This window comes from Limulus polyphemus, unplaced genomic scaffold (assembly GCF_000517525.1).
Source record: "Limulus polyphemus unplaced genomic scaffold, Limulus_polyphemus-2.1.2 Scaffold1581, whole genome shotgun sequence".
NCBI classification, from domain to species: Eukaryota; Metazoa; Arthropoda; class Merostomata; order Xiphosura; family Limulidae; genus Limulus; species Limulus polyphemus.
Window position 1 is genome coordinate 85,035 of NW_013667191.1, and position 23,445 is coordinate 108,479.

General features: G+C 30.9%; 1 protein-coding gene across 3 annotated transcripts in view; it reads left to right on the plus strand.

The window, feature by feature from the left end:
- The window catches only part of LOC106464183 (arfGAP with SH3 domain, ANK repeat and PH domain-containing protein-like), a 94,964-nt gene that overhangs the window by 41,244 nt on the left and 30,275 nt on the right, over positions 1–23,445 (plus strand). For all 3 annotated transcript variants that reach the window (XM_022391876.1, XM_022391877.1, XM_022391878.1), the window contains 6 exons: positions 1,801–1,848; positions 6,318–6,357; positions 13,134–13,182; positions 13,976–14,154; positions 18,828–18,961; positions 20,383–20,471. In XM_022391876.1, coding sequence (XP_022247584.1) covers positions 1,801–1,848; positions 6,318–6,357; positions 13,134–13,182; positions 13,976–14,154; positions 18,828–18,961; positions 20,383–20,471 — 539 coding nt within the window. The remainder of the gene's footprint in view (positions 1–1,800; positions 1,849–6,317; positions 6,358–13,133; positions 13,183–13,975; positions 14,155–18,827; positions 18,962–20,382; positions 20,472–23,445) is intronic.

Here is a 23,445-nt window from a genome sequence, read left to right on the forward strand (position 1 = left end):
TATTATATTATAATATAAATGTTTCATGAGGCGCACAGATCATGGGTAATGAAATTCGTTAGCGTAACACGAGTTTCATGTTCCCTGAGTGATTTACAACTTATAATGGTACAGTTAGTAGTAATACACGGTTCAAAGGGCAATAAAACAATAAAATGTAATTATAAATAAATGTATACTGTTATGAACTTAGAGCTATGTAGGATAAATGAATGTAGTTTCATGTTACAATTTGAAGTCATTCTAGAAAGAAAAGAAGGGTAACTTAGGTTTTTTTGTTTTTTTTGGTTACGAGGTTGGTCGAATTGGGTAGAGATAGGGTAGCTAAAATATCAGATAAACTATAAACTTTTACTGAAAAAAAGACGTTTGAAATGCGTTTAGGAGGTTTTAGGGATTATACTATGGAAATTGGAGATTTTTGAGATGAAGAAAAGTATTTTTAATTTTAACATGAATATTTCTTTGCACACAAACTATTCAAAACAAATACTCAATATATTCATAGACAAATATTTATTTTATTTTATTAAAAATACTTCACTAAAAATATGATTTTTTGTGTGTGAAAGACTTGTAATATTAACTGAAAGGCTGCCAAATTTTGTGAAGATATACACACTATGTTGAAAGTTAAAAGTATTAAATTCATAAAGACTTTAAATAAGTACAAAGAGGTCGCATGGTTGGTCAAATTGATCGAGCCCGTATTGAGAGAGTTAATCAAACAAACATTTTGCTGTTGTTGGTAACATGCTATTTGAAAAACAGAAAAATAAAATTCATTAGTTTATTGTTTGTCTTTATTTTACCAATGTTATTTTTTGTGCACAATTATTTTTATAACAAGGAATACACACTTCTTATATTTTGGTATAATTGCATCTTTAGTATGAGAATATGTTTATGTGTACAAGAAATATAAACTTACTAATAGTTATAGAGCATTTACTTTAATATATGCATAACAGATTACATTTTGATCATTTAATTTTGTTTAAAAATGTTTTGTGTTAATACAACATGTTCATTCTGTCTAATTCCTGGTAGAAAGACTATTATTCCATATTCACTAGTTTTGCTATTTATAGTATACATGTGTTAGTTTGTTCTCAAATATTGTATTTAACCAATTGATGCTCATTGAAATCCATAATGTATATAGATCAACCACTCACATACGGAATCATGTTGCATAGCACCTTGTCACTATAACTTTGGAAACAGTTCTGATAAAGAAATAATGACCAATGGAAATATAGCTCCTGTTGGCACTGTGTATTTTTTGTTATTGTTTCTGATCCTTTTTTATGTGTCCAACAAGCAAAATGCTTGATAATAATGATAATAGAATAATTACTCTGATATATGGATAACTAATTAGGTGTTATGTGATGCACAATATTTACTGTTTCTGACTAATCATTATGAAGTTTTAAAAACTTCACCAGTTACTTAGAGAAATTTTCCTCATTAAAATGAATAAGCTCAAAATTTTTAGTTTTTATACATGAAATTGGGATGTGTGTCATTGTAAAGCTTTTAAAAAAATTACAGATAATTACTTGAAACACTTTATTTGAATGTGATTACTTTTTGCAAAACACAAGAATTGTTTGTTTGAATGTAAGTTCAGTAGTGAAGATTTAGAAAGTATAAATATGAATAAAGATTCTACTTTCAGTTAGAGAGACATTTATAATTTAGTGTTCTAGTAGAAATTTATATAAAAAAAGTTGTTATTCTAGAAAGACATATATAAGTTCAGAAAGGAACTGAGTTTTTGTTTTTATTGTTTAGGAAAACAGACCTCCTACCAAGCTTAATTTGTTAACTTGTCAAGTGAAGGTAAGGGTTTGTATCAGTGGTTTTTCCCCTCTTAGTTTTTCCCTCTGTATGTTGTTACTAGAGCTGGATGATTAGTGGAATTTGCTAATTGATTAATCATTGGCTCATTGATAGAGTACATTCAATTAATCAGTTATTTTCACATGAGACTAAAATTCATATGTTCAGCTTGTTTTTGTTTTTTTGAAGACATTTTATCTTTAGATACAACAATTTTGGATTTAGTTATTTCTTTAATCCAAAATTGTTGTACATGAAAATGTATCATATTTGCAATATAATGGGATTCATCTTACAATTTTTTACATGAAAATTCTTCTAAAACTGAATAAACTAAATGACTGAAAGTTAATATGAATTATTTGTTAAAAGTATTTGTCCTTAGATTTTATATATTCATTTAATAAAGTAGTTTACAGTACAGGCTGGAAGAAACTTTAGAATTACTGCATGCTTAGAAATCAATAAATCCAACAATTTAAAGCTTAACTTAACTACTAGCAGGCATTGTTTAAGTAGAACATAAAAACAGTTTGACTTTTGTTTTCCCTTTTCAATGCTTTCTATTTGATTAGAGCTAGTTGTAATTAAGTAGGAATCCTCTTCATGTAGACAGGTTAATGGCTTAATGGTGTTACATATTGTTAGACTGTTATCAGGTTATATCTAATAATTTCAGACAAACACATTTAAATGAGCAGGTTATTCAGCAATCAAAATGTTTTTAGCAAACAAAGAATAATGATTATTAACTTGCTGTATCTTTTTTTTTTTCATCAAAGCATTTACCCTAAATAACAGTTGTTATTTGTGTAGCATCTAAAAATTAAACAATATATTAAGTTAAAGCTACAGTATTGTTTAATCCAACTAAGATAAACATGAAAAACAAGCATCACTTTAGCTAGCTATATAACCAATTATGATCAGGCCATATTCCCACAACCTTGAGTTGTGCATCCATATCCTACCAACAGAAGTATTACTAGCTATTCTGTAATGTGTGATAGTTCAGTTGATACTGTTTGAATTTGAACAAGTTTGTTTGAATTATGGCAAAGTTACTCAGTCACTTACAAGATGTTAACATGTGCTGATCCTTACTTGCACAAAGGTTATGTATGACCGAAGCTAGAATTTTGTAACAAGGGGTGATACTGATGCTTGTACAAATTGATATGAATGTTTTTTTTGTGTTTTATCTTCTGTGTAAGTTATTTGGAATAGGCAGTGATGTATGCAGCTAGGGAATGTAATTTTTGTCCTGTGTGGATGTTTTAGAAGATTCCTGTATCACAGCAGCCAGTGAGAAGTCATTATACGAAATACAGCAGTTGGCCACTAAGTTATGACTTACACAGTTGTTGTGGTTAATTATTTTATTTGTTCACTTATGTACCAGATTTTTCTTTTCTGTTTTTATTCTTCAACTAAGCTGATATAATTTAAAAATCAATCCTATTTGTTGGTAAAGAATAGCCCAAGAGTTTGTGGTGGGTGCTGCTGGCTGATTGCCTTTTTTCTGATTATAAGTTCAAAATCAAGGAAGGTAGCAGATAGCTTTAGTACCTTTGCCATAACTTAAACCAAAGAAACAAATATTATTACCTATTTCAGAAAGTGTGAGCATGGTCAGTGGCAACGGCAATTAAAGTGAAACCCTCGAATCACAAAGCAACCCCTAATCACCAGGTGATGCTAGCCTGAAACTGAAAAGACTTAAATTAATTGGTAAAAATAATAATCAGAAATCATAATTGCTGTATTTTGATTACCTGGATACTTGAAACAATTAGAAACACTAATTTTGATTAATTGATTATTTTTGTGAGTTGTGATACTGACAAATAGTAAAATTTCTTTGGGGATGAAGTTAATATTTTTGGATTGCTATGTTATACCGTTTCTTATATACGCATCAGAATGTTGGACAATGTTGCTAAGTATGGTAAAGAAAACTGAAGCAATTGAGTTGTGGTTCTTAAGGTGCATCTTGAAGGAACATTGGACAAGTCACACCTCAAATGAAGATATTTTGTCAAGAGCACGTTTGCAGGAGGAAGCTGCCGACTGAAATCAGAAAAAGACAATTGGAGTTTTTCAGACACATTATGAGGAAAGAGAAATTGAAAATCTGGTTCTAACTAGAAATAATGAAGGAAAAAAAGACCATGGAAGACAGGTTGACTTATGTCAAGAGTATCAAAATGGATGAATGTATTGACATTGAAAATTCTTTGTACCTTAAGGAGAAGATATCTGTGGAAGACCATGGTCACCAATGTCCTGTTTGGATGTGGTACCTAGAGAGAGAGAGAGAGAGAGACACTAATTTATTAATGGGGTTTTTAAGTCTTTTTCCATCACAAATTGGTGAAATTGAAAAGAAATGTGTAACATATATATGTAATCATTAAAAACTAATTAAGTTGAACATAATTGAATTAATCAAAAATAATAATGAGAAATCATAATGTTAATACATTCAACTCTCAATTATTCGGGGTAAAGGAGATGGAAGGCTGCATGAATAATCGAAAAACATGGATAATTCAGAAATCTTCATTTTTTTCATTTTTATTATAAAGCATGTTAAAATGACTTAATATTTTAATACTATAATATCATTGTAATTGAATCCTGACTGTTCCATATAATCTAAGATGGTATCAAGGCATTGCAATGCCATACTATTACTTGTGTGATTGCCTTCTGGCTATTTTAATTCACTCATACTCTCATGGCTGTAGTCCTCTTTCTCTCCCTCTTGTTGAACTGCATTTGCAATATCAAAACTGCCCATGTGTTCAAAATCTGTGTCACACTTGTCACTGTCAGACCATTCTGTCAGATTTATATCATTTGCATTCTCAAATACATCTTCGTCAACATCATGTAAGATTGCGACCAACTCAGTGTTGTTGACTTCATCATCATTAAATTTTTTAATTCATTTTCTTCTGTATCTAAAATATACTGTATATCTTTTCCTCCTTGACCAAACAAGTGTTATGTGTTTCACACTTATCCATACTTTGGATTTGGGAAACATTATAATACTTTCAATACCGTAAGTTCCTTCCATAGTGTCATCAATTTATAGTCTTCAGCAAGGGTCTTGAGAAAACCAGCCTGGTAGTGATGTTTCATTGACATTATAACAACTTATTCTATGGGTTGAATTAAGGGCATGATATTTTAAGGCAACACTTAACAAAAATGAAACCATCATCGGAAGTCAAAATGCTTTCATATGGACGTGAAAGGGCATTGTCTAACAATAGAAGCTGCAACATTACCACTTAGTCCTTTGCATTCAATGTTGATTTCATGATTGCCATATCTTTGCTAAATTTGGTAAGGCACTCAGATGATGTGTTCAATTCCCCTTCCAATTTTAATGCTTTATGAAAAAATTTACCTTGCTGTGCACACAAAAGTTCAGAAATAAGTATTGCTTCTGCTGTTTTGCTGGATGAACCACTGAAGCATAACCACATCAAAATTTTGTGTTGACTTTTACATGGACTTTCATTTTGCCAGTACAGACCTTTTGCCAACTCACCAACCTTGCTTGGTTTTCCTTTGTCCTGAACAGTTTGTACACCTGTCATCTAGTCTTCAGCTAATTTAGCTGCAGATTCTTCTTTCTCTAATTTATTGATTAACTCGAGTTTTTATTTTATCATCAGTACAATTTTCTTTTGTTTTTCATCCATTTTAATTTGGGCCTATCACACCACAATAGTACAGCCATACTAATTATACCGTGTGATACTTTGAGACACACTGAAGCTACTGTATGAGAACTTCATGAGGGAAGAAATGATGATTAAAAAAATGCAACATGAATACTCCCCACACAAATAATCTGGAGTTAACTGTATTTTGATTATTTGGATAGTTTGTATAATCAAAAATATAAATAACTGGAAACGCTAATATCAGTTAGTTATTTTCATGACATTATTGATTAAATCAGTGGTCATAAATTGGTGAAGGTTTTGAATTGTATAGATTTAGTGCCAATGGAAATTTATTTATTGTCAAAACATCAATCTAGTAATCTGCAAATGTTATATTAGTTACTTTTATGACAACTTCTCCAATTCATACTTTCCTTGCATTTTTTATGCATATACTTGTGTATCTAAGGGAGAAAAACTGTAATGAATGAGCTTGTCAGCATGATCGTGTGTAATTTTTAATCTAGAACAAATATTGTTTGGAATCATTACTCTAACCATTTTCTCTTAATTTTCCATTCAATTATTTGTGTATTTAGTCGTCAGGTAAAAAATAGTTATACATCTCCAAACAGTATAAAACATTAAAATGATATTTTCAAAAATATGATGTTGGTAGTGTTATTTGTGCTACTTTGTTCAACAGCACTGAATACCTACTTGTTTAGAAGTCATGAAAATAGAGATTGATTAGTTTTTTAAATGTTTTTCTTTCTTTTGTAGTTAGTCCCAGAAGAAAAGAAGTGTTTTGATCTTGTCTCATGTAAGTTGCCTTTTTCAATTATTCAACACAAAGGATCAAAGAGTATTATGAATCAAGCATATTAATACAAGAAACTGTTTCTCCTCATTTAGTATGAGTTGATGCTTTTGTGGTGCTCAGTTTCTACTATGTCTGCAGTGTTGTAGGATTTTCATTTATAGTATACATGCATAATATTAAAACTGTCTATTCCAGTAGGTAAAAGTATAATATCTGTTCTTCCTATAAAAATTAGAAAAACCTTATTATGAAGATCACATCACCAACCATTTAGTAAATTTGTTCTGTGTGCTTTAGCTGATGTAGTACCAAGAGCCTTCTGTGAGACTTATTTTATTAGATGTTTTTTTTTTATATGATAAACAGTAGGTAATTTACCAGGGTTGCCAATTATAAGAAGACACAGTGCACAGGTTAAACATAGGGAACCCTGTGGATGACTCATGGGGGTCCAATCTGAATGTCTACTCCACTATGTCACCCACTTGGGGCTCTATGGGTACATGTCAGATTTGGTTATCTAGTTATAAGAAGACATACACAAACATATCTCAAATAAGATTCAGATAAAGCATATGTACAAATTATTTATGTGAGTGTATTGTTATTTTGTAAGCACTATTTGTGTTTAACTTTTTCAGATCATTCGGTCCCTGGGACTGACTTTTAATCATTTTGTGCTTGCTATAGTTTTCATGCTATAACTTTTAAATTACTAAGCATATGTTAACGAAATTTAGCAGATTATCAGTAAACATTACAATGCTTTCATATGCAAAGGTTTGTAAAGCATCGTTTTTCTCGAGCCTTTTTTTTTTCTGTTTACAGGTTGCCTATCCAACATGCAAAGTAATTTGCATTTTAAGATTAAAAATACTATTATGCATCAGAAAATTTTGAAATTCTACATGCGAAATCTTTATAATGCCAAGATAGTTATCAAATGTGTCTTAAGAAAAACTTTGTATTTTACTTTCAGTAACAACTTTCTGTACAGGTTTGGGAGATTTGACCGATCTCTTAACCACCATAAAAAATTTGGAAATAAATATAAATTATGCCTCTTTCATTCCAGAATGAGAACTAATTATAACACGAAAACATAAATGTTTAGACTAAATAGCATAAATCTCGTAACATTATACATTTATATATATATATATATATATATATATTTATTATTTTTATTATATTGTCCTTTCACCTGTGCCTGGCTAACAATACAGAAGTTACAATGATGCGGCACATGTGCACTCATGTTACCATATCCAATAATATAAAACTGACCTTTAGTCTTTACAAAGTGACCTGTTTTGGCTGTGTTTTAGTCGACTAGTATTTTGTAAATAGTCGCATTTCAATTATTATACATTATATATGTTTATAGATTATTGCTATTTAGAAATAAGTTCTTAAACATATTTTTCTTAACAAATAGAACAGTAAATAAAGAAGTAAAGCAAACAATTATCTCTTCTAGTTATGACCTTTGTACTTGGATTCTGCCTGATGTAGGTTGCTAAGCATTTTAAAATTTTGCACGTGGAGGATATGAAGCAAGATACATTTTTTTGTAGGTTTTATACATACAGTTGAATAACCAAAAAACCATAAATTACTATATCAATACCATGGAATTCTACTATAATTTAGTAACTAAGCTGTATTTTTGTCTCAAAAAATATGAAATTTCGAGCAGACAAAAGACATAACCTACCACCTTGAAATCTTGGTTCGAAAGAAAGAAGTAACATCCAAACACATTATAAAGGCTGAGAAAGCCATTATGGGGACTTTCTGAGGTTTCGATTGGTTATTCATGTTGTATATAGATGTAATCTATAATACTGAAATTTGAATTATAATGTGTAGTTTGATACCAAAGTTATTGACATAAATTCATGAAATAGTAGTTCACTAAAATTTTGATTGTGAGTCAACAAACGCGATGACATGGCCTTTTATTCATGTTCCATATGGAAAGGGTTAACAGAGCTAAACCGTATCTTAACTCTTCCAACACAGGGTCGGTCAATTTGACTGAGTCACGTGACCTTCTGTGCTCTTTTAAAGTTGACATAAATTTAATACTTATAACTCTCTATATATATTGGTTATATCTTCAAAATTTGACAGTCTTTCAGTTAATATTACAAGTCTTTCACATACAAAAAATCATATTTCTTAGTGAAGTACTTTTACTAAAATAAAATGAAGTTTTGTCCATGAATATATTGAGTATTTGTTTTGAATAGTTCGTGTGCAAAGTAATTTTCATGTTAAAATTAAAGATACTTTTTGTCATCTCAAAAATCTCAAATTTCCTTTGTGTAATCCCTAAAACCTCCTAAATGCATTTCAAACGTTTTTTTTCACTAAATCCTTATTGTTTATATGTTATTTTCTCTACCCTAATCTCAAAACGGGATCTGTCAATTCGATCGACCTCATAACCAGCAAAAAAAATTGAAATAAACCTAAATTAACTTTTTTTTCTTTCTACATTCGTTTATCCTAAGTAGCTCTAAGTTCGTAATATTATACATCTATTTATATTTAAATTTTATTGTTTTATTTACCTTTGAACCATGTTGTTACTCAAAGTGAAATTGATGGTTATCTGTTTAGAATACAATGTTATACAATACGCCATTTCATAGATGAAAACCTTGACTTTCTATTTGGTTATAGGTAATATATATAATGAAATGTAAGAGAGAACTATCAACAAATTGTGAAAGAGAGGATGTGACAGGTGGGTGTGGCAGGAGGAGTCTAATTTTCTCTTTGATAGCTCTGTAACCAAACAAAAATGAAGGCTATAAAAATTATGGTCTGTTTAAGCAATAACGATTTTATATTGAGCATTTTATGTTTAATTTCGTAAATTTTCGAGGGGTGATGGATAAAACAGAGATGATGACATGCTCAGAAATGATGTCATGTGTGTTACACTAGTGGAAATTCAGGATATAACTTAAAACTTATATACTATTAAAATATGGATTATTAGCCAAGATTTTATGCTATTCTAATTGGTATAACATATACAAAAAGTAGTTTAATAAAATTTTGAATGTAAGACACTAAAACCTTGTGTCATGAGGAATAAAGGATACCCATGGCAAAAGGATTAAGAACTTATTTGTAAATAGTAATAATGTATATACATATATTATGTATAATAATTAAATTTGACTGTATTTTAGAAAATACTAGTCCACCAAAACACAGCCAAGACAGGTCACTTTGTAAAGACTAAAGATCAGTTTTATATTATTGGATATGGTAACATGAGTGCACATTCGCTGTGATATTATAACTTCTGTATTGTTAGCCAGGCATGAGTGAAAGGTCATTATAATAAAAATAATAAATATATATAAATGTATAATATTGTGTGATTTAAGCTATTTAGTCTAAACATTTGTGTTTTCGTGTTATAATTTGTAGTCATTCTAGAAGGAAAAAAGGCATAATTTATATATTTTTTCCTAATTTCTTATGGTGGTTACGAGATTGGTCAATAGACCGAACCCATACTGAGATTCATTAGTGAAAATAACAGATAAAATATAGTATTTTCTTAACAAATGTTTGATAACTATTTGGATGTTGTAAAGATTTCACATGTGAAATTTGGAAATTTTCTGATGCATAAAAGTATTTTTATTCTTAAAATGAAAATTACTTTGCATGTTGGATAGGCAATATGCATAAAGAAAAAACAAAGCATGAATAAAACATTCCTTAACAAACCTTAAAACTTAATAGAAAGATATGATATTCTGCATATGCATATGCTTACTAATTTAAAAGTTATAGCATGAAAACTATAACAAGCACAAAATGGTTACAAGAACGGTCTCAGGGATTGAGCATGTGCTGAAAGAGTTAATATTACTCTCTGCCTTCTTACTATAGGTATCCTGGTGTCATGTGTGAGATTTGAGGGAGACAATTATTGGAAATTTTTATGCACCTAGAAAAGTGCTTGAAAATTACTTTCCATGCTAATATTTTGAAATTGTCCTTTAAAAATAAAATATTTTTTATATATCTTTCTCACATCATATGTTTTAAATAATCCAATAACTTCTATGCCAGTGGAAGTTGGAAATTTACAATCTAAAGGAGTATAATAGGACCAAAGGAGAATACTTTGTTCTTTGTTGATTGATGTAATATATCACCAATCTCAAGGTTACAGTTAAAAGTGGCATCTTTGTTTTTTATAATGGGTCTTAAGACAATTTCTGGTGGAAATACCTTAGAAGAATCATTTTTATGTAGTTGAAAATTAGAGATATACCAACATAAATACTTTACATCTGTCATCAGCTAGTATTTTACCATATTGGTAATATCAGTTGTCTGAAAGTTCGTCTACACAAATATTGATATAATTGATATTTAAAAAGTGAGGAAGTTTAGATAGCATTTTCGTTAACATTTAGTTGATGTGTTATTGTATTGCACTATAACTTGCATATATTCACCACCAATGCTGTAAAGATGCAAATCTCACAATAACACTAATTTAAAAGTAAGATTCCACAGCCTGAAATGTCATTGTTAATTTATCATATGCAGAAATTATTCTATCAATCTGTGAGGTTCTACACAAGTTACACTAAAAACTGTTGGTGTAGGCCTAATTTAGCAGTTTGTTATAGAAGTCAAACCTATGGTATTGAATTTCTTTTAATTTGCCGTATATTTGCTGTCCGTAATCAATGGTGGTGTGTATACGAGATGTGCATGTAGCCACAGGAGCAGTGGTATTGATGGTAAGAGAAAAGATTCTTATTTTGGGGTGCAGTGAAGTGAAAGTTTGTAACCAATCATTGCAAAAATAGGTGTCACTTCAATTTAGAGTGGTCTATAGATTCAAAGTATGAAGAATGTGTCACAGAATATTTACCAAACAAATTCTGTGCCAGATGTATAGTTTGTGACAAATATTTGATATTGATAATAAGAGTGAGGCTGCATTGTGTAGCTTCATGTGTGAAAAGCAACAACTTCTATTTCACTATCCAATGCTGGTAGTGGGAATGAGATGATAATCATAATAAACACTGGCTAAACATTATCAGGTATAAAATTATTTTGGGGTAATTTGTAAGTAACTTTTGTTTTACAAGGTATATGATACTAATAAAACTTGTGTTTCAGTGTAATAAACCTTTGGGTATGGAAATTGGTAATTAGTTTTCAAAAGTTTTGGAAAATTCTTGGAATTTTTTTACTTGGAAAGTTTCCAAACTCTAACTTGCAACTTTTTAAAATTGGCCACTAATGGTTAGTTTAAAGTTTGTGTCTAGAAAGATCATAAGATAAAAGATGCGGGGGAGTTTGATCATAGGAAACATAATAAAATTTATGTTTTCTCAAGTGTATTCACATATTTCGTTAAAGTTTCGTGCAGGTGTTCTGCATGTAATAAACAGCATCATTGTCAACTGCATGTAGGAATATCATCCATTTAAATCCACCTTATGTCTAAACAGCATATAGGAGCTTGTGCTGAAATTCAGTTTCAATAACACAAACTAATGGAAATGGTATCAAATACTCCCTGGACAGGATACTAGTCCATCACCTGATGATGAGAAAAACCTTGTCGAAATGTTGTATATTTGCTGTTATGTTAAATTTATATTAAAGCTTTTCTTCATTACCCATTCAAGCCATCTCCAAGTGTTATTAGTCTCAAAGTGGGTTCCTCGACATAAAAATTAAAAACAAACAATCAGTTTACAGTCCTGTGTGCTTACCACGAACTGTCGTTTCTCATTAAAAGTTTTATTATTTAACCTATGAAGTTTTTAATTTTTAGCTAGTTTTGTTAAAAAATATATAACAATAAAAATTATACATAAAACAAGAAATTTAGCACATCTGAATTGAGTGCAAATTAAGGCCAGTGTAAATTTGGATGCCATTGTTTAGGAACCCTGCTTATTTCTCACCATTTTTATGGTCCAAAAAATAGTTCACGTACCTCTCAAATATGCATTGTAGAACCCCAAAAATATATAATATGCATTAGAATATAGTGTACCAAAAGTACTATAAGTTATCAGGCTTTCTAAGTAGGCTGTATGTAGATTACAAAAAATCTAGAAGCACTCTGAACAAAGAACTATGATTACCAAAACCAAATTCTTCTGCTGACTAATGGTTTACATAAGAAATCTCTGCATTGGTTAGAAATATGCTCATCAGCTTTCTAAGGTCTGTTAGCAAAGAGTTTAAAAAGACAGAGAAGAATGGAAGGGGCTTTTCTAGTGGCTTCCACAAATGTTTTGATGTCTCAACAATTCAAGAATGTGGTTCAAATTTGAGATTTGTGGTTGTAATTGGTTGAAAGTTATATTAGCCTATAGTTGAAGATTATAAATTTCTAAAATGACAATTCATAGCACAGAACTATCTTATGATGCAGAAAATGTAGATTGAGGATTTTTTAAATATTTCATTAAAACTTAGATAATATTAAAATCTGAATTATTAACTATGCTTTGATACCAAATTTATTGATATACATCAGTCGTAATTTAAATTTTGAATGTAACTGAAAAAGGTTGCGATGCATGTACTTTCACTCTGCCATGGAGAAAGAATTAAGTGAAGTCTCATTGTGATTAGAAATTATTTTGATTTTTTGTGTTTTTATATTTCCTCTATTTTGCATGTCTAAAATTATTCTTTGCATAATATTTCTGGAACCCGTGTTTTGGGAATGCTTGAATTTGTTTTTTTACTTTCAGATAACAGAACTTACCACTTTCAAGCTGATGATGATGCTGAAATGGATGTGTAAGTTAGAAGTAATAAAGTTGTTTGTGATTGTGGTGTTCATATTTGCATATTTCTACTTCTCATTGTTATTGTTACAGTAGCTGATTTTACAGAATATTTGTAACACAAATAATTTTGACTAATTTAGAATTTTGTATTCATCATGCATTTGTTCACAGTGTATATCAGAAGGAACGTTTTCATTGTTCTTAGTTACTCAAAATTAATACATATCTTTACAGTTCTTGTGATTTTTGTAATGATAGAAAATAGACATTCAGAAATTGAGCAGTATTGTCAGTATATCTTTATAATCTACTTGTATATCTGTACTGAGATTCTCCTTTTTATAGTTTTGGAGTGGTCGATGTAATAAGCATGCTAATATAATTTTTCTGTTGATGCTTTAAATTTGCATTTAACAGTTTGTATGAGTGTTGCAAATGTGTATTTTGTAAACAGTATAACTAATTAGTACAATTATATGTATAACAAAAAAGCTAAAGCATAAACATTCACCAACATTATTACACAATTGTTTATTTATTTTTCTCTTAATCATGAAAATATGATTATTAGATAACATTGGGTGAACCAGTTTTGTGAACTAAGTATGTCTGAAAATTGGCAATATTTGAATATTTGTAAAGAGTAACAAATATTGTAAGTCCTGTTACTACTTGCTAACATGTAAGGCTTATTATGAAAAAGTTCTCAAACACTTTGATGTGATTTTACTGTTGATATGTAAAATGCCAGTGAATGTTAAAAAAAGTTTAGTATGAATACCAGTGGTATTAATTTTGAATAGCTGGATGTCTGTCTTGGTGAACTCTAAAGAAGGAGCATTAAGAAAAGCTTTTGATGATTCTGAACAAACTGGTGAGGATAAAGTTAGCCAGAGTTTGATTGAAGTGAAGCAATGCATAATAAATCAGATACAGGTATTACCTGGGAACGACCATTGCTGTGATTGTAGCTCAACAAAAGGCAAGTTGATTTGTAATGTTATTTATAACATGGCTTTTTTGTAAGTAATACGAGATTTCTTGTTTGTATAGTAAGTGAATTTGACAAATTGCTTTCTATGCTCATTGATAACTTGAAACCTTGTTTCTGAGAAATAATGAAGTTGTGATTTCATTTTATATTACAAATGAAACTATGATATCTCTTGTTAATTGTGAATTATAATCCTTTCCTGATGTGTTTCTTTAACCACTTGTAGACCAAAAAATAAGTACATTTTCCATATTATGTACATTGCTGTTAATGTGTTCAGTAACAGGTAGATGGTTGCATTTCAGCCTTGTATCTGAATAGTGTTTATTAACACAAGCACTGAGTTTGTTTCGCCAGTATATTATGTGTTACATTTACATCATTGTATACAATATATCAGATTTGTGGTTGCACACATAATATGTTGATTGAACTTGGGTATTTTCTCATCATGAAAATTTTTAACCATAGAAGGGTTGTGTATCTGTTTTCATGTTTCATATAGTAGATGTTTACAGGGAAAGCAGCTAGGAGTCTTAGAATCTTAACAGCAAGTTAGAACTGAATAGTAAGTATTTTATACTAGATGGAGGCCAAAAATACATCTTGGGTGGGTTTTTAATGTTTCTTAACATGTTATAGCTTGTGAGAAGAGATGGCAGAAGGTCTCATATTAAGCTCAAAAGTGGTGTTAAAGCTGGATGTATAGTTACCGATAAAGGTAAAACTGTTTCCCATGTTGTGGATATACTTGAATGTAATAGTTCAACTCTAGAACAAGACTTTGTATGTGTCATTTTTTTTCTGATATTTTGATGTGAATAACCTCTGCCTATGAGTTATCATTTGAGTTGTTTACATCTGATATTAAAACTAGCATCATCACAGAAAATGGATCATGTTTGTAGAGCTAGACTGTAAGGAAGATTGAATGTGCAGGGTGGTGCATGACAGCTAAGTAGGGAGAAGATATTGATTTGTATCTATGGGTTGAATATACAGTCCATTAAAATTTTATCTTCAGCATCTTTAATGATTTTTTACATTAAGAAAATTTATTCATTGAGGGAAAAAACCCACCCAAAAATAATTTTCAGCAATTTTGAAAGATTAAGAAAGCCGATTGTGGAATCTTTTATTCTATTTTGAAATATCTGGTATTAGACAATAAAATTAGTCAAACTAAAAAATGGCAATGAATAATAACTTGTGGTCCTTGCAACCTTTAATGTATTGATGAGAGAGGTTGCAAAGTAATGAGAGATTTCAGGAACACAAAAGGCATATTATTATGGTAATACAGATGAGCCAATTTCCCAACATTTTAGCAATGACAGACATGATCTCTCACATCTCAAACTAGTTTGTTGTTTTAAAGTACTTCTGTTGAATGTTTGTCATGTTTTTCTTTGGCATCATGTTCTTTATATCATCTTTCTCTTAAGACTTATTTTCTTTTGTTCTTGGGCTTGCGATTCATGTTCAAAGGACTCTTTACCATTCCACTGATGTTTCATTGTATCCAGCCCATTCTTTTCTACCCAAAATTTCAGTGGCTCAAGAAGGGGATAAGATTTTCTTTCCTATTCGTCTTCCCTCCACTTCTCATTTATATGACTGCTTGGATCCAGATTGTCTTTTATGCCCAGTTCAGGCTCTCCAGTGTTATGTTATATGCACGGAAGGGTTTTTGAGTTCTTGTCACTGTTTGTATCTCCATTGGGATCCTACAGTGACAATTGATGTATGCCCTATCACTTTGACAGGTTGGGTTTCTCAGTTGGTTGGTATTGTTTACTCTGGGTTTTCATTGGAGAATCGGAGACTTCTTTGGTTCTCATCTCATCAAGTTTGCCATATCTCTATATACCTAGAGGCTTGGTTGCATAGCCCACTGCAGGAGATTCTACGTGCTGGTATGTGGACTACACCTACTACATTTATATTGCATTATTTGAATGATTGGGCAGTTGCTTCCTTGAATGATTTTCTAATACCCCCATGGCTATTTTCCATGCCCTGACTAGATTAAAAGAGAGGCGAGTGACTTCATTTATTTTGTGTTTATTTCTGTTCTTTTACAGGGGACCCTCTTGTCATTTTTTTTATATCCCACTCAGTGGTGGGTGTTACCTGGTCAGGTATACTTCTTTCCAAATCTGCACTAGCTACCAATAGACAGATAAATTTTCCTGGTAACAACAAGCTCTGTTGAGATGGGATGTTCCATAATACCATGTTGTGGTCTTCCGGTGGTAAACTATTATATACACTACTGGACTGCCACTCATGGACTATCATGAGTAAAGCATAGGGGGGATTTTGTCCATCCCTACTGATCCCTGGATTGAATAAATTGGTGTCTGTTTGCTTTTAAAAAATAGGGAATGTAGTTTGTCTATTGCACTGTCTCTGGAGCATTGTTCCTGAGTACTCCCCAAGAGAGTTATCCCCCCATTTCTTCTAGTGGAGTGTGGAAGTCCTTACCACTCCCTGTTTCCAGTTGCTGGAATGATGGATAGAGGACTATTCCTCCTGAGTAATGCTTGAACTCATTATTCCACTCATGAAGAAGAGGGTGAAGCTGGGAGCCATTCTACTCATAACCCTGGATGGTTTATCCAGCTGTCTGGTAGGAGCAGGAACAGCCTATGTGGGAGTCTTCTCATAATTCCACTTCAAAGATGATATATTGCTATCTGGTTGAGTTGAGCATGTTCATTATCTTCATTTCGATGATCATGGAAGAAGGTCCTCGACTCCTCGTAATTCTGTATGCAGAATGTCAATTCTTGTGTCATTGGTTCGACATAGTTTGTTCCACATCCTCATAATTCTGGGGGCAGGAGATGTTGCCTAACTTCCAATATCGAAAATGTATTTCCAGTAATTCTTACATCCACTCATACTCTCCTGCCTTTCCTCTTCACTATGGCCAGTATTCAGGATTGCTATTTTGGACAGTCTCGAAAAAGTGAATTGGAAGTAATAACAGGGTGCTTGTATACACATCTGAGATAGGGGGCTCATTGTTGTAGGTGGACAGAATCACAAGTTTTAACTTGCTATTGCAATATAGTGGGGTATGAAGGCTGGAGCAAGCAAGGTAAGATTCATACTAATGCTTATATGGACAGGGAAAAGGAATTTTTTGTTGGGATAAAACTATATTTCAATATAATAAAATGTTAACTTTTACTATTTTAAAGAAATATTTAAATCTTGAATCTCAATCCTTAGGGTAGATATAAAAAAAAATCAATTGCAATGAATTTAATGACACAGCTTTCATTACACAAACTTTTGCAGAACTTTTTATTGTCCAAAATTATCAGATATTGTCTTTCCTTTATGTTTTGAAGCCATAATTGTTTTCCATCTGGGTCAAACAGGCCCTCCAATAATATTCACTCATACATTCAAAAATCTAGACAACTAGATCATCATCCAATAGAATATTTTGCTACGAAAATCTTTTTGGTGTACACAACAGGAAGCTGCATCTATTTTTGGGATATAGACAATAGTTTTACAACTGGAATAAATGTACTGTTGTAAGTACACAAATACACAATCACAAATTTACAAAAGAAATTTAAATTAGCCTAATTCATGATTGAATCTGTCACTTAGGCAAGCAGTTTCACTGAATTATCTATTAAATATTACATTTTGAAAAGGAAGTACTACAGTAAGAAAGTTTATTAACTTAAAATTTCAAGTGCTCCAAGTACACCATGTCTGTTGTCCAAATAATGAAAAAAAAAGTATTCAAATACATTTTATTTTGACTATTCAGGATGTTTGTTCAATAAAGTGGAGTTGTGTTAAGTGCAGCTGCACTTTGCCAGAATCTTAGTTGAAATTGAGCAAATATTGTAAATAGTAGTATTTGTAAGAAGATCCACAGAAAAGGACAGGAAGGCTTTTTGCAACTTATAGAAAACTGCAATTAATAAATTTGCATAAGGTAGGCTTCAAATGTGCCTAACATCCAGGTAAGTTGACCAACTTTTTTGGTTTTTTTCAGTGCATAATCAAAGAATATGACCAGCACAACCATTGGTGAAACGAATATTCTGAAATGCTTGAATTGAGATAGGCACTTCATAAACTATTGATTGGGACTGTGGAAGGTGGAATTCTGTTATTGACAACACCATGAAGCTGTTACTTTTGTCAAGGATAATTACTGCTCACTGTAAATAGGCTCAACCAACACAAAGAGAGTTATAAGGCATATTTTTGCCAAAAATCTTATCAAACTGGTTTTATTTTCACCATATTAGCCTAAAATTAGTGTTTAGAAAAGTGGTGAATAGGGTGGCTGAATCCTGAGCTACATAAATCTTCTTGATGTGTAATATTGGTATACATTGATACTACATCTAGTGTCACCACTATGCTATCACTGGAATAACTTTAATGTCTTTGAGTTTGATTAGAAACTCCATGGTGTCTTGAATGTAAGAGTTTAATCTTCTCAATAATGGTTGTAGCTATTGATTAATATATTCACTGAAGTTTTCCATACTGATCCCTCAGCTCAGTGTTATTGATCTTATTTGCAAATTCTCAACACTTCCTTGTCAGTAGATCAACTATAAATTACATAGTTAATTAATAATCCTCATTGTTAAATTTAATATGCTCTATTCCAGATCCAACATGGCTGTCAACAAACTATGGCATTTTAACTTGTATAGAATGCTCGGGAATCCACCGTGAACTGGGTGTCCATATATCTAGGATTCAGTCTCTTACTCTGGACAATATTGGCACATCACTGCTGTTGGTAAAAACAATCTTTTAGTTAGAAATTCATAGCTTTCTTCTCAGCTGTTTGAGGAAAAGATAGTTACTTAGGCTATATAAAAGTTCCATACCAATTAATTTTAACACCTAAAAAGAAAGAGAGTATGAAATCAGCACTTCTTTACCATTGATATTTTAATACAACTTTTTACACATCAAGTCCAGAAACAAAAATGGGTTGCACATAAAAACAAGTAAAACGTGCTTACAAGCTACAATGTGGAAAAGGTAAAATGTACCTTATTACGAAAGGAATCTGTACATATAGGACCCACACAGCAGTAAGAATCCACTGTCCATCCAGATTTAACCTTTATTCACATTATAGAAAAATGAAAACATATTAATACAAATGGATCACTAAGTAAAACTCGTCTCCAAAGGTTGTCACATACCTATATGAACAGTATAATAAAATCTGTAATGTCTAAATTGAAAGTTATTGCTGTTATTGATCATAATTTTTCTTTGCATTTGAGACTTGCAGATGGAAGTTATCTGAAAAACAGCGTATCCTATAACTATGTGGGTCCCATTTTTACTTGTATAGATACTCATCTTACCAAAACGTATTTTATTATTTTCACATTTTAGTTTGTGTCCTAGTTTTTTTCTTTTTTATTTGTGGAAATGTTTGTTTTTAACCTTGTTATCTGAAAAGTTGTGTTATTTGTATGTGTGTGTTTTACTAATGTCAGGTACTGTTTGAGTTTAAATGATTTTTGAAATTATAAAACTGAATTTATAAATATGCACTAACATGTAAGTTATTATTTTTTAAATACCATGTCATAGTTGCAAATGTTTAGAAGAGATAACTTTGAAAACATAAACGTAATGGCTATGATTGTATATTGTGTAAGGTAGTCCACAGCAAGGCTTATATTTGTTTAAAAAATTGGTGGAGTTATGTCTTCAAATTCAAAAAGGGAAAAGTAGCTAAACTGTTCAAATAATATCTTATGTTTTTTTGAGATATTACTGGTACACTGAAGACATATTTCTGTTCTTTTCATGACCATATAACATGAATAAGGAGAAATTTAAATCACTTCTTGAAATGCAAGTGTTAGCTGTAATGTTTATTGGGATGTTGAACGTCACCATTATTTGTTATCATACTGTAATCTCACTCTATATTACTTGGAAGTTTAATGTGCATCATAGTAATTACCAGTGAATATGCCTGTAAATTTTTATAAATTTATACTTTTTATGAAATTATTAGTTAATATTATCTTCAGAAGTAATAACACAATTACCCATTGTTGGTTTTATCATTAGTTTGATATTATTTTATCATTTACTGTAAGTATAGTGCTTCTCTATCTCTAAAAGTTAATATTCCTTCATACTTTTGCTTTTAATTTTTTGTTTGTTTTGGTAACTGTTATTTCACAGCTGGCAAGAGAAATGGGTAACAACAGATTTAATGAAGTGATGGAAGCAACATTAAGTTCCTCATCAAAACCTTCGAAGGACAGTTCCATGTAAGAATTTTCATTTTTGGGTTGAAAGTATAGTCCAAAGCAGTTTAATAAATTGTGAAAAAAATTACAGAATATAAATTTGCATTTTTCAGGCATTAGAAGAGCCTAGGAAATGCAAATATTGGGAAAAAGTTTAGAAATTATGTAAGAGGAACGTAACAAAAAATATTTTTTTCAGTGATAGAAAAAAGTCATAAACATATTGATTTTTTGTAGCTGCATTTAGAAACTTTTAGACATGCATCGATTTGCGTATAACTGCACTGCACAATTAACAGTGTCGACCAGATATGGGAATACCTTCTGTACAGAAGCAATCGCGGACTTCAAGTCTAAACTGATTATCAGATGCAAGATTTTGCTCAGGGCTTCATGACACAAGCAAATGGTAATGATCCTGTTTGTTTGAATAGGCCTTTCTGTATTGTGTGAATAATGAACCATAAATCAGGGTACCAGTTTACTTCCATCCATTATGATAAATGTAATTAATATGGTTTGTGAATTGATTCTTAAAAAGGTTTTATGATATTATTTTATTTCTATTGATATTGCTTTATTTTTATTGATATTGTTTATGAATGCACTTATTACATTATGAGGAAGTGCTATTTTAGTGGTAAGTGACTGACTCCAGTATAAAAAAATGCAGACAAGGGAGACTTACATTTTTGAGTAGAAATACAGAGTGAAAAAACAATGGCAAGATGTGTTCTTTGTAACAATACTTTAAGGCTGGGTAATATGGGTGAAGAGACTCCTTTAAGACACATAGCTGAAACAGAACACACTTTGAAAATTTTGACTAAAAAAATAGCCTTCCCTAAACTAACTGATCACTGAATTTTTTGGGAGTAGAATTTACATTTAGTCATACATCCTTGTAATGTTATCAAAGACACATGCAAAGCCTATACATATAACACCGCATAACAATCTAATGGCTTTGAATATTTCCAACAGTCATTTTTTGTTGAAATCATGTGAACGAATTGTTTCCCAAAATGTTTTTTAATACTTAGACTACATTAAACATTACATTTAATAAAAAAATATACGTGCATATCTAATCACACATTTAACCAAACTCTCCGGACATCCTGAAATAATATACCAAGCAATAAGTATGGTTACATTCTTCTTTATGATGAATGCATTATCATGAGCTTGCAGGTAAAACAGTTAAATTTAGATATAAGAATTTGGGAGATAGTAATGTTGTCACACGTTATATGGGATCAGAGTTTATGGGCAATGCCACTGCCTCTAACTTACATTTTCATAATGGAAATATGGGATGTCAGAGCTTATTGCAGCTGTACATGGATAGTTCAAATCTCAACCTAGTGTTTTTTGACAAATTGCTTCAAGACATAAAAGCAGAATATGTCATCACCTAATTAACTCTTTCCTTACATGTATCCTTTTCTGTGCATGCCACCAGATTTTACTAAGTTCAATTCAAAATTTAATTAAAGTACTTTATTATCATGATATATATGAATAAACTTGGGATCCAAATGTAGCTAATGATCCAAATTTTAATATTTTATAAGGCAATATTAAAATAAAAAATTCAAATCTTGTCTAGTATGAGAATTGGGACATTTGCTCTCTCGGTATCCCCTTTTCTCTAATTTATTAACCATCCTTCCAAGAAGTATGAAATTTAATGTATGTTACTCATTATAATATTGTCATCACTCAGGCAGAACTCAGGCTTCCATTATATTTCGTTATAGAGCCATAGACTAAAAAATCGGAACCCTCTTGCCATGCCCACCTGTCACATCCTCTCTTTCACAAATTGTCAATGGTTCTCTCTGACGTTTAATACTATATTATTTATAACCAGTAGAAAGCCAAAGCTTTAATCTATCAAATGACTTATTATACTATATTGTTTCATGCACAGAGAATTTGTTTATTTCACTTCCAGTTCAAACTTTATTTGCACAGGAAACACATTAACTAAAATCTCAATGGCTCTTGTCACATAGTTAGAAAGCCAGAAAAATTTTGTTAGTTATACGACATTGTCTGCTTTTTGCATGTTATCATTCCTAGTTCTTTGGTGCATTATTTAATTAAATATAAAATTATTTAGTGCAGTATTACCATTATTATAAAAAAGTAGGATTGAGTTTCATCAACAGTCGACAGCAAAAAAAGAAGACCTAAGAAAGAACTGTATTTCTTGTTTCTCATGTGTATTCTCTATTTATTATTATAAAAGTAACTAAAGTGTAAAAATTAGAAACATTTTAGGCTAGATTAGGAAAAATATAGAATAATAATAATAAAAATTTCAACAAGGTATGCTCTTGAGCAACTCATGAGTATCCCATGTGTTAAATAATTCGATAGGTTAATGTGAGCTACATGTTCACCAAGTGATTTACAACTTGTGTGATAGGAATATTAGGTAAACACAGTTCAAAGGGCCAAAGAACAATAACATTTAAGTAGAAACATGTGTATATTGTTACAAGTTTAAAGTTATTTAGGATAAACACATTTAGTTTCATGTTACAATTTGAAGTCATTCTAGAAAGAAAAAAGTGTAATTTAGATTATTTTCATAGTTTTTATGGTGGTTATGAGGTCAGTCAAATTGACCAACCTCGTATTAAGTTAGGGTAGAGAAAATAACAGATAAAATATAAAGTTTTCTTGAAAACAAATATTTGAAATATATGTAGGAGGTTTTAGATATGCAAATAAAGCTTGACAATTTTCAGATGAAGAAAAGTATTTTTAATCTTAACGTGAAAATCACTTTGCACTTGGAACAGTCAACTATATATATTAACAGAGAAAGTTTTAGTGAAAATACTTCATTAAAAATTCTGAAATTTTTATTTACAAAAAACTCAATGCTACTGAAATCTTGCAAGATGTACAAAAACATATTAGAAATTATAGTATGGAAAGTATAATGATCAATTTGGGGTTCTGAACTTGGACGATTCAG